This window comes from Trichophyton rubrum (genome assembly GCF_000151425.1).
Source record: "Trichophyton rubrum CBS 118892 genomic scaffold supercont2.7, whole genome shotgun sequence".
NCBI classification, from domain to species: Eukaryota; Fungi; Ascomycota; class Eurotiomycetes; order Onygenales; family Arthrodermataceae; genus Trichophyton; species Trichophyton rubrum.
The window spans coordinates 1,349,167-1,364,705 of NW_003456422.1; the positions used below are offsets into that span (position 1 = coordinate 1,349,167).

At 48.5% G+C, this 15,539-nt stretch overlaps 4 protein-coding genes across 6 annotated transcripts; 3 read left to right on the forward strand and 1 right to left on the reverse strand.

Moving 5' to 3' along the window:
- Window positions 1-8,788: 8,788 nt before the first annotated feature.
- Window positions 8,789-10,395, forward strand: TERG_06488 (uncharacterized protein; the record flags this gene model as incomplete). Its single annotated transcript, XM_003233454.1, has 2 exons — window positions 8,789-8,848; window positions 8,911-10,395. 2 exons carry the CDS (start codon window positions 8,789-8,791, stop codon window positions 10,393-10,395), a joined length of 1,545 nt encoding a protein of 514 aa, XP_003233502.1.
- A 600-nt stretch (window positions 10,396-10,995) lies between these two features.
- TERG_06489 (uncharacterized protein) lies at window positions 10,996-11,937 on the forward strand (the record flags this gene model as incomplete). Its single annotated transcript, XM_003233455.1, has 1 exon — window positions 10,996-11,937. One exon carries the CDS (start codon window positions 10,996-10,998, stop codon window positions 11,935-11,937), a length of 942 nt encoding a protein of 313 aa, XP_003233503.1.
- A 269-nt stretch (window positions 11,938-12,206) lies between these two features.
- TERG_06490 (26S proteasome regulatory subunit rpn-8) lies at window positions 12,207-13,439 on the reverse strand (the record flags this gene model as incomplete). Its single annotated transcript, XM_003233456.1, has 3 exons — window positions 12,207-12,824; window positions 12,892-13,163; window positions 13,256-13,439. 3 exons carry the CDS (start codon window positions 13,437-13,439, stop codon window positions 12,207-12,209), a joined length of 1,074 nt encoding a protein of 357 aa, XP_003233504.1.
- Window positions 13,440-14,024: 585 nt separating this feature from the next.
- On the forward strand, window positions 14,025-15,061 carry TERG_06491 (adenylate kinase 1; the record flags this gene model as incomplete). Of its 3 annotated transcripts, XM_003233457.1 has the most annotated exons (4): window positions 14,025-14,190; window positions 14,257-14,309; window positions 14,384-14,538; window positions 14,617-15,061. In XM_003233457.1, the coding sequence occupies 4 exons, from the start codon at window positions 14,025-14,027 to the stop codon at window positions 15,059-15,061; spliced, it is 819 nt and encodes a 272-aa protein (XP_003233505.1). The 3 variants fall into 3 exon arrangements, with proteins under 3 accessions (XP_003233505.1, XP_047606935.1, XP_047606936.1); XM_047750204.1 differs by lacking the exons at window positions 14,025-14,190; window positions 14,257-14,309 and having other exon boundaries at window positions 14,312-14,538; XM_047750205.1 differs by lacking the exons at window positions 14,025-14,190; window positions 14,257-14,309 and having other exon boundaries at window positions 14,396-14,538.
- Between the last annotated feature and the right edge of the window lie 478 nt (window positions 15,062-15,539).

Consider the following 15,539-nt stretch of genomic DNA (forward strand, 5'->3'; position numbering starts at 1 on the left):
GATGTGTTCCAAACACAGAAGTATGCTCCGGCATTGAGATCCCTGGACCACAGCGTCTGTAATTATTGAACCCAGGTTTCTTTTTCCAGCCCGCATTCAACTACTCCAAGCACGAAGAAGGGGGAAAAAGCAACGGGGCCCATGAGGAAAAAAGAAAGAAAGAAAGAAGTGGGAAAAGGGAGACTTGCAAATGCTTAATATTATGCTTCCTGCCGGAGACTGCATCCTCTCTTCCCCGAGCAAATTACGCGAGCCAATCCACACCTGCGCGGACGAACTGGCTTAACTCAGTGTTTGGACTGTGGGGAAGAGGGAAGGACGGCCCTGCTGGTCGGTTTGTGATGCTCCGTTAGTTCGAGGTGTTGTTGACGATACGGAGCTTGCGTGGAAGCCGTTCCAGTCGAGCCATCTCTTCAACTCCAGCTTCACACTAGTCAAACAGCTGGCCAACTTGCTAACGAGCTCGTGTGCTAGCTAAACCACCGGGGGCAACTCCTCTCTCTTCCCCAGAATCAGGGAGAGATCGCGATCGGCTTGCGTTAGCCCCATGGCGATGACGCTGTTATGCAGAGACTCGCCTTCCCAACGAGTCAGCCCAGTTGCAGCTGAAATTGTACCCAGCCAGAGAAATGGTAGATACACATACGAGCATGCATACATCCAGGTTTACAGCCTGTGGACATACATACAAGACATAACACAGCAGCAGCGTTCATGCATGCGTCGCCTCGAGCTACCGACGGTCTCTTCTGGGTCAGGCCCCTGTCCATGTCCCGTCTTGGACGGAGGATGGCCTCCTGACGTCAACCTCGCACACACTGTCATCTTGCTCTATATTTCTATATATATACTTACACATGGACGGGTTTATCGATGTCAAGAGTGATCATGCGGTGAAGAATTAGGTTGTTCAAGTGTTAAGGTTAAATTAAAGTGGAAGATGAACTAAGGTCCATCAGAAGGCTAAAAGAGACGGGAAGAGAGAGCGAGAGAATGCTGATAGATCCAGGACAAGGCAGAAGAGAAGAGGCAGTGAGGCAGTGAGGCAGGCAGGCAGGCAGGCAGGCAGGCAAAGGGAAGACCCCGGCAGTTCTTCGTGGCCATGCCGTCCAGTCCAGCTACGTGAGTTTAATTCCATGCTGGCCTCTCGTGCTCGTATTGACGTCTATCACAGACACCTTGCTTATTCTCGAGAGGGTTGTGAGAAGGAAGACAAGCTGGCAGACAGGGCGGGCAGCGCAGGCCAGAAGATTTCCGAGAGAAACCCGAAAGCCCTCTAGGTCCTTCGACAGTCACGCTGTTGTGCTGCTTTTCTTTTCTCCTTCCCCTATAACTGACTCTCTGGCTCCAAACAACCAGACACGACACCAGCCAGATGATGACGAAGATCCCCGTCCCCTACATATATGTAACTATTATTCAGTTTCTGACTGCAGGAGGACATCAAGAGCACCAAGAGACTGCCCATCCCGTCCATCGCCATCCACAATCCCTCCGACTCAGCATCTCTTCCACTTGGCGCATGCACCTACGTCTCCACAGGTTCTTCGCCCTGCTCTTCCCAACATCTGGGAGAGTTTTCGGAAGAAAACTGTGAAATTTCTCTTCCCTGGTATTGAACCTTATAGCTGCCTGTCTGCCCGGTCTCCTTTTCGCGCTGCCCTCATCCTCGTCCGCCCTGGCTCGGGTCCATCCGTTCGTCTTTCTCGTCTTGTCTCGTATGTATATATACTTCCGTATGAGCGGGTGAAGGACGATATTTTTGGATCCTTACGGCCAAGACGTCGCTCACGATAACTAATTATTATTATTATTATTATTATTATTATTATTAGTACTTAGGAGCTATACTTATACTGGCTTCGTGGACCAAGAGACGACGAGAGGCCTCTCGATGGCCAAGTGCCCAATCCCTGACGGGCAAGGACGGACCACCCTCCCCCCTTCTTTGCCTGAAAGGGGACTGGAAATGTGAGCAATGTCATGCAGATAGCCGAAGCCCTAGAGCGTTCATTGGAGGATATCCTGTCCCAAAGGGTCGCGGACAACCGAACTGTCGGGTTCTTACCATCGTCGACAATAATAGTGTGACAGACGCAGTCAGCTTTTGTGCAAGGGAAAAATTGCGGCACAGTCTGAGTCTGTGGATGTGTGTAGGAGTCGAGCTGCTGCTCGGCTTGCGACCCAACACTCCATGCAGCCGCCTCTATACTTGTCACACCGGCTACTTCGCCACTATGGATCGTGCCACAGATGACAGCCGTTGGCTCGACGGGAATAAGTATATACATCTCACAAGCTATGGGACAGGTGTAACGACCATCCGCCGCTGTTTTTTTGAATAAGATTACGATGTGTCCGGTCTACTGGCATCCTTCGACCCAAGGAAGGGTCTGTCTGCATACCTCCCGGTCAACCAACACTCTGTCTTTCGGGATTCCAACCCCTGATCAAGAGAAAGAAAGGGCCGTAGAAGAAAAACCTAATGGGCGGTGAGAAACGGGCCTCCTTGCCTGCCAACGGCTTCCAGATTAACTGAGTGTGCCTTGCCAGGTCGGAGGAGAAGCTGGGAGATTGATGTCAGCAAAAGGACGAGGGGGGAAGAAACCATCTCTTACGCCTCTTATACATCTCCATGCATCAGATGAGTTTAACGAACCTGTCATGAAAGAAATAGGTAATAATAAGAATAGCAGAAGCCAAAACATCGCAAAAAGAAAAAGAAACAAGATATCAGGAATCCGGTATGCTGGACGAAGAACGGATTTATACAATGCACAACTTCACCCTCTCTCATGGGCGGCCCAAGGCTTTGGTTAATCTAAATCCCGACAACTACCAGAAACAACCCCAGATTGAGTATCCGGAGCATGGGAGCAAAAAAAAAAAAAAAAAAAAAAAAAGCTATAGTATGTGCAAGTAACCTCTGGAAGTACTTCTCCTCGACCAAAAAAGTGCCGCAGTCTCCCTTCGTCCCAGTGGAAGTATTAATTGAAACCCCCCTGTCCGTTATAAGCCGGCCCAAGGCTCACCAATCGTAGCAACATTCCAAAGCCCGGGGCGTCAGGGGCCATGGCAGAGGTTGTATATACCTCTCTACCTGGGCTGAGGAAGGGAAGAATCCCTAAGCCCAGGATGCGTACGGAGTACATGAGCAAATCCGTCCGTCAAAGATGCCTGCTGAGGGAGGGGGTCTCCTTTCAGCTGGTCCAAACAACAAAAACGGGGCTGTTTTGTTTTAATTCTCCCACAGAAACGAGGTATTATTAAACTCCGTTTCTTGACTTTTCACCCTCTCTTCCTTGTCTTTTTTGGTTAACTTCGTGGGAAAGCGTCTTATCTATCCTGCAAGGCTAACGGTTTCAGTAGCCGGGACGAACCTAGGGGGTGTTGAAGGCGAACCACGGTCAAGCTGGCTTTAACTCCTATTATTATTATGCCTGGCCACCCCTTCTCGAACATGGCCGGAGAAACCCAATCGACGCCTCACAACTAGTCATGCGGGCTCCAAGAGCGGATAGTTTCGCATGAAGCTGAAGAGAGAGTGTGAGAGAGACCAGCATGTCCGTCGTTTAGGTGAGAGCTCGGTACACGGCGTAGTATATCGACAGTAGTGTACTCCGTACTCCGTAAGGAATATGGGAATCTGATCTCCCTCCCGTTCTCCTCTCCAGCAAGGCCACCTGTTCGTCGCAGAAGTGCTCCGTTAAAACGGAGTCGACTCCTCGCCCGTCCCATCCCAGCTCCTGGTCCATATAATGTAAGCCCAAATCTGCTCTGTCAACATCCGACACCCCTGAACGCCAGCATATAAACCCCAGCCATTATACTCCTACCAGGTTAAAGCGCTGCGCAATATTTCTGCGGATCTCAAATTGCGTGATTGAAGATGATAGCCTGATCCGATCCAGACTTCTGGGAAGGAGTCCCGGCGATGTCTAGCCCCTGGCCCGGCATATAGGACCCTTGGTATAGCCATGGTCTAGCAGGTATGAATAACTACTATATGCCAAAGCCCTGGTCAAAACACAGTTCCGCGACAGCCCATCACCATGCCTTGCAGGGAGCGGCCCATAAAACTTGGTAGCAAGAGAACAACGGGTGGAAGGGTCCTGTATTACGTTGTAACTCACGATGCCTGGTGCCATGCCATGCTGTTCCCCTTTTTCGCAAGGTTTACCTTCAGCATGGTATAGATTTCCGTCGTTAATCAAAGGTGCCAGAGAAGGCGCCTCTTTTCTTAGACTCGAGAATCATCCTTCTCCATGCATTGAAGATTCTAATTCGAACTGGACATGCTAGCAGGCGGCATTCGAAGAAGAGGCCGCTCGTCCCTGACCCCAGATGATTTGCGCCTGACAAAAGCTATCCCTGAACGACTTTCACCTCCCCGGAGATTAAAATATTCGTACCTGATTTCTACAGGCTAGATCTTCAAGGAAAAGGCGCCCCCAATCCCATCGGCTAACATGAAGTACATTTTGCAACTTACATATCCTTTTCCCCCTTACTTTCTCTAGCCCTCCCATACATGGAAGCCATGAAAACCACCGCGAAAGGATCTTCCGGCTTCCTCGTCTCTCGAAATTCCCTTGCCGGCCAATGGAAGTACAGTATCTGCTATCTGTCTTCTCTAGACAGATTGTCAACTGTGCTTCCATGCTCTCATAATTTGCACCTCCCCATGCTTGCCTTGTCTGTCTATCCCCCACTCAATCCCAACCCTAGTCGGTGATGCCTTGCCCAGGTCCAGGGTTGGGCGGGATGGAGCGAGCCCGTCTACGCGGAACGCAAAATAGATTGGTGACGGCAGGAAAGAAAATGTCTTCTTTTCCTTTCTGGCTGCTGCGTGTTTATCCCGGATCGATTGTTCCCATCCCTTGTTTGTCCTTGACTGTTCACGTTCTGCTTCGTGCTCTGGAGTTAAGACTTTCCCCTCAAGTTCGGTACCTAGTCGTGATCTATGACTATATCGCGACCATATTATTGTTGCCTTGCGACTTGATATTATAGTTGGTAGATCATAATTGAGTATTGGAACACAAACAGACGAACGAGATCGTCTTGGGAAGATGGATTTGACAAGCGAGTACCCTACTTAGTTGGCCTGAAGAAACACCATTACCTGCGCATCATCGGCCAGCGCCTCTTCGGTACGATCCTAATTAAGCGAAACTGTAAACATTGAGCAAGATCTGGTTTGATTGAGCCGGCAAACACTCCTTGAGGGGTAAATCCTGACTCTGGCCGGATGAATATCCAAAAACAGGTGTCTCTCGCTGATTTTTACCTTAAGCTGTACAATGTGGCGCCAATCCTAGGCTGACTTGCGCAGATATTTGAAATTAATCATCACGATAACTCGCGAGCTGTCAACGCAAAATAAGGATCCATCTTGCTTCAAGATGAAAGTACGTTGATCTTCTGGACTCAGAAGCGTTGCTCTGGCTTTATTAGTCCTGCCTGTCCTGGAGAGTTGACTTGGGAATAGGTAATAGGCCGATATCGAACATGTCAGATCCTCACCAATAGGCAAACAAGTTCATATACTGCATATGGCGCGGAGTGTACTGCCTCTTACGACTCAGCTGGGTAAAGTCGGAAGCCAAAAGCTCCCACATGAAACTTTTTTGAGACACAGAACGCCGCACTCTTCTTCTGGCCCCAGCGCTCCCAGATAAATCAATAATGTAATGAGCCGGCTAGGGAAACGTCGCCCTCCTCTGATGAACAGGGATGTATGGGCAAATCTACAATCCCTCATTTAATGGCTCGAAAGCTTTGGCAGAGTGGATTTTTTTTTTTTTTTTTTTTTTTTCGGGCGTCATTTCGCCTCACTTGTTGCGATTTTTGCAGGTCTACTTGGTATCAAGCGTTTAACCCGAACAAGTCCGTCACAGGTAATGATAGCCGTTCTTAATAGCGGTGACCTTAGCCATCTCGAGTGTCTGGTTCAAGATCGTCTCTCCAGAATAGAGCTTCTATCATCTTTTGCGGGTTCTCGCAGCTGTCGTGCGAACATTTATGCAAGAATATCCTCTCTGTACAGGAATCACGAAAAAACAATAGTCGTTTTTCTCGAACCACAGAGCTAGGTTAGGTCTGCATGGTGAATCTCAGTCAATTAAGCCAATATAGATACCCCAATTTTGATGCTGGAACCAAGTCGGAATCGACAGAGGTTCCCGCGGAGTGCTCCGGGTAACCAGGCACGGGGTATATCGTCAATCAGGACTTATAGATAGCTTCATTAGATCATCAGCAACATTCCTCGGTATGATGAGATCAGTTGTGGTTCCTGGCGGTAACACATTTCGAAGGCCATGTTGAAATGAAGGCTCTTGTGCTGGCACAGTCCCTTGGGCAGCATACAAGGGTAACCTGAATTGTGCTAGTGGCACAGAGAGATACTCTTCAAATATCATTGGTTGACCCGGTACTGCATATCGATTAATAGATCTAATGCTTGTGATCGCTCCTGTTTGGGAGTGATCGATACACTTTCCAGGAAAGTGATGTGGGCGGCAAACGCAAGACGGTATGAATCATACCGGCCAATAGCACTTTTTACACACGTTTGATGTCACAGCTTCATCACTCTATCCAGATGGATGCACCGCAGCTCATATATTTACGTATGCGATAGCTTGGGCTGTCAAGTTACCAGGCTCCACCGCAAAATCTTCTATATTCCGGTATCTCCTCCCGCGGTGCCTCAATGAGGACAGATAATCACAAAGCCATACTATCTCAACCTAGGCAGACGTGATGGCTGAGGAATATTCCACTTGGGAAAGGCCATGTGTCACAGCAAGCCGAATGGCCCATGAAGAATGACTCAAATAAGGCTCAGATTTCTCGAAAAACCGCACACCAAACCTCAAGAGGTAAACGTGTGGCGAGCTGGATGAACCGTGGGCTCTGGAGAATTCTTTTCATTTTTTTTTTAAACCAAACGACCGTCATAGGAGTTGCATGCAGGTGCCAACATGAAAGCGGTCTATCATGCACAGAAATGGAGTATAGGGTGAACTCCGAGACCCAGACGCAAGATGTCCAAGGCGCGGCTGATCGTGTTGATAATGCAAAGTGTCCCGATTGCCAGGTTAGGCAAGGTATGAGCCATGGACCTCTCGGAGAAAAGCAGAAAAAAAAAGGATTGAGCTGTTTAACGACGACATTCGCGATTGTCATGCGATGCAGCATCGTAAAGGGCAACTAGATGAGTTGTTAAACTTTCTAGTTTCCCAGTGAGGCGGTGAGAAATTCGATTGGACTGTGTCTAAGCCTTAAGAAGATCTTCAGAGGCCGCGTGAGGTTGGCATCCCAATGGGCGCAGCAGAAGAGCGTATTAGTTAGGAGAGGGAGAAAATTTTGATATCCAGGTGTTGCCTGTTGGCCTAGGGTTAGGGTGGCTGATGGTTAGAACTAGGATATGGCGAACAGGCAGAGAACATCATATTCCAGAAGGTGTTGTACTTCGTCTGGGTGCAGCGTGCATCGAATAGAGTGTGCTTTCGCCATTATTAGGGGGCGAAGAGAAGTCTAAGCTCATGGCGGTCAGTAAATGAATGGCTTCCACAGACAAAGAGCGTCTAGCCGCCTCATGTCAAGTGGCAGCGTTCTCTGCCTGAACATGGAGCAAGCCAGAAGCAACACAGCCGAGCTCTTGCGGGTAAGGGAACTTGAAGCACTCGGCCATCTGATCATCCAGCACTTCCAGATCCGTGGAGGCATGATCCTTGTTCCCTATCCATGCTTGCGGTGTTCGAGCGTTGTTGTTGTCGTTGTCGTTGTCGTTGTCGTTTGTCCGAGCTGTTTGTCAAAAACGCCAACAAAGAAAAGAAAATGCATCAAAAAAGAAACCCGTCATGTGATCTAAGACCGCCTGAGATCCGGCTTCCTTTTTGCGGGTGTTCGCATCTTCTCTCTTTCTTCCGTTGCTCGCGATTGTTGTCCTAGTATCTACGCGTTTCCGTTATCCGCGCCGAAATATTGCGGCTATATTGTTATATCTCTGCTTTAACTATACCCATTGTTCAATTGCTGGTTGAGATCGCTGGCCGTGGTCGGCAGGCATTCAATGTATCAAAGCCCAAGATCAAACCACTACGCACAAGGACAAACCAAAGCAAAGATCTCAGGGTATTGTCTTCATATACGAGCTGTTTCCGCGCCAACGAAGCCTACCTTGATTTTTCTATGCCCAGCGGAGGGACTTCACTCTCCTTGATAGGCCTAAATACCTGGCAATACCTTTTGCCGGGCCAGTCAAAACTGCTGCTAATAATAATAATAATAATAATAATGGCTAAACATGGACGAATTTATATACAGTGGCACAGCGATACGTATTATGCATCTAGATGTTTCACTTGATTGCCCTCCTTTAGCTGCTTCTCCCGGAGAACTACCATATCAGCTCAAGGGTCCTTAATATAGTCTTTCAGCTGTCCTCATAAAAGGACAGAGTCGAAGCTTTGATAAACATCAAGGCCCAAGTATGCGAAGCTTTGTCATAAAATCTTCCAGTATAGCTTTGATATCAAGATGAATGGACTTGTCTGTTCGTGTTCAAACAAACAAGCAACAAACACGCACATACTTGAAATGTATATAACAGGGTAACTACACGAAAAACTACCCTGTCTACTTCAATGACACTACGTTCAAGGCCACCATTTACTACACGCATTCAACACCAGAGGAGTAAAATTTTCAGATTTGGCGTCAACTAGACGCAATTTATTACTAGACTTCAGTCTCATCGACAATATTTCAATTTACCATGGCAAATAACACAGACAACCATAGCTCTAATACCTCCAACGAGAATAGCCGGGGAAGGGTGAGCATAATAATAATCTACATTTTGGATCCTTTCTTGCAATTTTTACTGATTAGGGTTAGCTTAGATTGTTCTACTCCGATTGGGGTCTATATTTCAGAAACACGGCACTGGTTTCTGCGGGCATCAGGAATGGAACAGGTGTCCTGTGTTATAGGAACTGCATTTTGACTGCCTTACTACATCAGCCCCTCTTTGTTAATTGGTTGATGCTCCACTTGCTGAACCATGGGTCAGGTCGTTCCGAGGATCGTGAGCAGTGTTTTGTCTGCTTACTGGGACGTCTGGTTGATGAATATTGGACACCAAACCCTTCCATAAAGCTGGAAGTAAACCTTTCTCGATTATGGGAGGAGTGTAGCCAATTCTGGGACACCCATTCCACGGACCAACAGGATTGTATTGAGTTCCTGACCAGGTTGATCTCCCAGATCGACAACTCTACTTGTACGGGAGATATACAGCATATATTCCAAAATGTCTTCAAATACCAGAGCACTTGCCAAACCTGTCAGCACACCAAGTGTTCCGAAAATGACCATTCATGGGTGCTGGGTGCATCTCCACCGGAGCAGAGACTGGGATCACTCGAGGACTGCATTCAGGAGTATATGAAGCCAGAAGAAATTGTTGGGTATCATTGTGCCAACTGTGATTGCAACTCGACTCTTCATCGGGAAATGTTTATCAAGGATGCCCCCGAGGTGCTGGTTATCCAGATTACTAGGTTCAAGGTGTCGGAGAGCGGGGAGTCTTCTAAAGTGACGGCTGAGGTTCAATTCGCCGAGGACCTAGATCTCACGGAAAGACTGCTCCCACAGGCGAGATCAGTCGGAGAGACCCTTCGCTATCAACTCACTTCAGTTATCGTGCACCGCGGTGCCACAATAAAGGAGGGCCATTATATGTCATATGTCAAAGGACCAAGAGGCAACTGGACGTGTCTGAATGACGACTTTTCCTGTGAAGCTGACATTAACGTTATCCTTGGGTACCAGGATGATAACAACGTTCCGTATGTCCTGATATATAACAGGCTACCCCTTTTTAGAGGATCACATGGGGCAATCAATGACGACCCTACCACTGCAGGGAATTATTCGATCGCTGGAAGAATTGAGCGCTCCCTACAAGCCAACGCGAGTGAGACGCCTTCGAATGAACGTGGGGTTTCAAAACGTATTAGTACCCCTGGGCAACCCCAGACTCAGCAGGGTGAAGAAGCTACCGTAGAAGTAGGTGACGGCTCGACCGACTTGATCGAAATTTCACGTAACTTAAATACTAGCAGCCCTGACTCGATTTTTCGGTGGGAGGTCCAGCCAGCAAAGGTCGACATCGAAATCACCATGGGTGGAAGGGTCTTCAGAGGAGCTGTTCAGGGTCTGTTTGAAAGTGGGCAAAAGCGGCCCAGGCCTGACGACTGGAAAGAAGCTGGCGCAACGCAGGAGGATAGTGCGAATCTCACACCTTCGCCACTAATGGATGATAATGGGGAGAAGAAGCAGTGCCTTCGGCAACGAAGAACGGGGCAAACCCAAAGGTAACCGGTCAACTCGTCCCAAGGCCGAGCACAAGGAGAGGACGTATCCCAGGCGGATAAGTACTGGGAGTGTGAAGCTTGGGGAACACGGGAATGAGGATCAAATCAACGCTAGGGCAACGCTTCTCCTTGCCCATCAAGCTATTTCTGGCGTGTTATAGGGTGAGTATGGGGGTTGGAGGTCTGTGTTGCAACTTTGCAAAGATGTTGGGTCTCTGGAGGATTCGGCCTAGCTATTTTTATAGAGTTGATCTTGGTTGTTATAGGCATGTGAGGGGCCTTTGCATGTAGTTATTTGGCTAAAATCAAGCATCAGATATAAAATTAACTCACTAGTTACGGTTATGGCCACAGACATGCATAAACTAAACTGTTGCAAGGAACATATCTTGGACACAGTCGCTGCTGCTACACGGATGCTGCATAGCTAATGCTGGCAAAGTTCGTATAAGTTCTGAACCCTCTCTTTCCACTGGATCGACCACTCGAGCAGGCAAGGGGCTACGTTTCGTCCCTGGCTCCAGCTCTCCCAGACTCAAAATCCCATTTAACCACCCGTTCTCCCAGCTGCACGGGTTTTAATTAACGCCTCCCGGGAGAAGGGATGCTCGGTGAAGCCAGTAGTTCAATGTCAGCCCTTCACTCTGGAAGCCCGGAGAGCTCGCTCCCCTGTTCGTCAGTCTTTATCACAGGCCTTATAGGGCAGCTCGCCGCCTGTAGCCGAGTCCTGGAGTCTCTAGAAGGAGTCTCTATAATACCAGACGTGGATGATGATGAAGGAGACACATCGAGAAACCCATTATCGCAGCTACCGGCAGATGTTCTAGCAAAGGTGAAGCCGTTGGTGCTGACATTGCACTGCCTGTTCCCAAATGAGCTGCTTCCAGCTCTTGATATCCTCGACCGAGATCTGATCACTAGATACACTATTAAGCCCCGGAACAGTGGGCCCGCGGGAGAGGCCACATCCCGTCCAGAGTACGGGGAAGATGGAGGAGAGGTAGAGGTATACTGTGGAGATGACCCGGGGACACAGCGGCAGCAGAGGCGCGATATCAACGGAGAAGATGACTACGAGGGTGAATGTTTTGATAGCGAGATATATTTCGTCTTGTCTACAGCTGCGAAGAGGAGACCTGGAGTAGAGGAAGACAATCACCGTGAGCAACAAGAGAGCGAATATCAGGTCTGTCTTGATGCATGGAACTGTACATGTCCTGCGTTTACGCTGGCCACCTTTCGGGATCTTGATCCGGAGATGGATGAAACGCTGCACCAAACAGAGGCCCATATTGAATTACTGGTGAGGAATGAGCCGGTTGATACCACTACGAAGAGCAAAAACTGGGTGTTTGGTGGGTGTCTGACTCAAAGCACACCCTGTAGGTCTTCTCCTTCGGGCTGTTGCTTCATGCACGATTCACCATCCATTTGCAAGCATTTACTGGCGTGTGCGCTTGTATCCCAGTGTCCAGGTGTATTTGGTAGCAAAGTACGGAGATGTGAGATAGATTCTCGGGAGTTTGCGGGAAAGCTTGCGGCATGAGGAAGAAAGGTGTCAACCATAAGGGATATTTTACAGAAGTATATAGCATGGCTCCGGTGTTTGAATTAGAGGTTTAAGGAAGCAACGTTAATTCGATGTCATTATATTTCTGATCCAGTGCGTCGACCCATTCCACAGAAGCTCTATTGGGGGAAAGATACATGCAATATTTGGAATATCGCTGGCTAGTTCCAATTATGCTCTGAGAAGGAGCGAAGAAGACCACAAGGAGCGAAAAATGGCGGCTTCAAATGTATTCATGTAATTCATCATTTCTTCTTCCCCTTCTCATTCGAACTTGGCTCGTCCTTGGTATCCATCCATGAAGCGGAGCCCGATTTCTTATTCTCAGTATTTGAATTGGCACCGGCCTTCTCTTCCTTTCCCTCTTCCTTCTTTGCCTCTCTCTCCTCCTGCTGCTGACGGTTCTGGATCTTATTTTCTATCAAGTCGTGGAACGCGGTTATGGCTCGGATCAAACTGCTGATGTAGATGGACATAAGCTGATCGTTTGTTTTGATGTTCATGGCACGGGCAAGCTCAGTGTTCTCGATTTGTTGTTCGGCACCAATGGCACCGGAGGAAGTTCCTGGTTTGGCTGTAGCGAGGTTTGGCAGGAGGTTGAACACATCTTGGAGATGACCGAGGATGGCGTGGTTGACCGGGAGGTCTCTGTCTAGTACCTTCTCAAGATACTGGCCAATATCCCGAAGCCTAAGATGAAGGCCTTGTAGGGACTGAAGTTGTGACGTTATTCTGGTGGAAAGGGTGCCAACTGCAACATCTCTAATGTCTCTTAGAAGATGCTCTACACCTATTTCCTCTGCCTCTTCAGCCTCTATTATTGAAGGGGTATGAACGAAAGTCTTGGACGTTGTTGTTCCGTCCTACATGTTAGATGTTAGCTTGTGAGTTCTCGGGACAATCGAGCCATGGGGGAACGCTGGATCTCACATCTTTGATCTCTTCAACAGCAAAGTATGCATCGGTAGGCACGCCGACTTCCTTCGGCTGCACGTCAATAATGACAAGTAGAGGGTTTGGGTTGTATCGTTTAAACAGCTCGTTGATCTCTAGATCCGACGCTCTCAGCTTCGGGCCGGAGTGATACCATCCAATCAGTTTCTCGCGGGCGTTAATCTTCTTGAACATATCATTCATCGACTCGACGAAGTTATGGTCTAAAAACCAGACTGAAGGGTCCTTGTCATCTTCTTCGAAAGGCACTATATTGTAAAATGAATTGTCAGTAGGGCTGGAATACGGGGCTCCGCTGCTTCGATGTATAATAATAACTCCGCGCATTCACAGCACTTACCAGCAAAACTGTTGGACACGCGGACCGTTTTCCCATCATTCTGGCCGAGCAATACACCAACAACTCGCTTTCTAGTCCCCTTTGCTGACCGTCCATAGTGGTCTGCTGCCGAGAGAAGAACTAAGGGAGCAACGGTAACAGTTGTGGTGACGAGGGAGAGGGTATCGGTGGTAGTAGCAGGCATGATGAAACGGACAGAACGAGGTCACAAGAAAGACGGAGGGAGGAGATAGAAGACGCAACGAGAAAAAGGTATGGAGACCAGCAGCCAACAGTGGTAAATATCTGCAGCTCCTCGTCTTCGTCTGCTTGTTTTCTGTCTGTTTGTCTGTCTGTCTGTCCGTCCGCCGTGTTGGCTTGAAGCTGTCCCAGAGCTTAAGCGCAAGCTTTTGGGAACAGAGCGGCATGCTGAGTAAGCACATCAATTACTAATAATTGACTAAGCTTTGATAACTAATATTCACGTGATGGAGCTCTAGCCCGTGACTGCTGAGTCATCTTTGCCGTGTGCCGGCTTTAAGCTCTTCGCGCTGCAGGTTGAAACCAACCAAGAGCGGCAAGAAAAAGCAAGCATCAGGTTAGTCCTCGCCGACGTTCTTCGTTTCTCTTCTTCGGATCTGCTGAACGCTCTCTTTCTTTCCTCTCCTCAACCTCTCCGCGCTTCATCTGCTTGCCAATTGCCATCCCAGGCTGAACGCGCTCTCGTCCGGTTCCCGATTCCAAAGGATTGTTCTTATTCTTTGACCACCACCTTCGTCCTCGGCTCACAATGGCCCCAGCTAACGGCGAATCGATCGATGCCCTGAAGGACCTCATCAACAGCCTGGAGTCCCGGATAGTTGGATTGGAGAAGGCATTGCTCAATGGCGGTCATTCAGACTCCAATTCGGCTGCTGAGTCGATGCGGATGATCCTGATGGGCCCTCCTGGAGCCGGTATGTAGCGTCTTGAATACACGTCCGTCTTTGCCGAAATGTTCAACTGACCACCGTGGCTCGTAGGCAAGGGAACCCAGGCGCCCAAGATCAAGGAGAAATACTGCGTGTGCCATTTGGTATGTCTATTTTTGCCAACCGACTTGTTTATACCCTAGTATCGTCCATTGTCGCTCTAACAACTACGTACAAGTCTACCGGTGACATGCTCCGATCACAAGTCTCCCGCCAAACTGAGCTCGGCAAGGCTGCAAAGAAGATCATGGACCAAGGTGGACTTGTCTCCGATGAGATTATGGTCGGCATGATCAAGAACGAGTTGGAGTCGAACAAGGAGTGTAAGAAGGGGTACGTTTTACCACCATTTGTTGGGACCATGGTCCAAGCTTACTGACACAACACTTTTTCCCCCTTGCCTCTTCACAGTTTCATCCTTGATGGATTCCCTCGTACAGTTGCTCAAGCTGAACGACTGGATGACATGCTTCGCGAACGCAAGCAGGCGCTGCAGCATGCCGTCGAACTCCAGATTGATGATAGTCTTCTTGTTTCTCGGATAACGGGCCGACTGATCCACCCGGGCTCCGGAAGATCTTACCACAAAATCTTCAACCCACCGAAGAAGGAGATGACCGACGACATCACTGGGGAGCCGCTTGTCCAGCGCTCTGATGACAATGCCGAGGCATTGAAGAAGCGCCTGGCCACTTACCATGCTCAAACCGCGCCCGTTGTTGGATACTACAAGAAGACCGGTATCTGGAGCGGAATTGATGCTAGCCAGGAGCCTGGCCAGGTCTGGAAGAGCATTCTCGGAGTCTTTGAGCAGAAGCAATCTCCAATCCTTAGCAAGATCGGGTTGTCCAAGTAATTCTTCTGAGAAGCCCCATACAAAACCACGGCCCCCTACCTATTTTTTGTTTCGCATTCGCCTCCTCGGTTGTCAGGAATACGTGTCTACGACTCTATACATGGGATACCATTTATTCCCCTATTTTGAGGCTTTTTGTTGCTTTGGTGGTTAGGAACTCCTGAACGTGTATAGACCTGCGGGATCTGGTGCTCTTGTATACTGTATGTTACTTGTTAGAAATACAATGCATCTGTTCTATTGCTTCTTTTTTATGAGCAATACATTCATATAAATGCATTGTATCTTCTCTCTCTCCCACTATCTGCGCCCTTTGTTTTCCTTGCTCCCCATAACGGGAAGTTCCTGTCCAGAAGCACCATGCAGTGTTCTTTTTAATGCAACTTCAGTGGAGTCTTCTGGTCTACTATCTTTTTTTCCCCTTGCATGTTATACTATCGCATCTTTTCTTCATGGCCTCAGTTATACACTGTATATC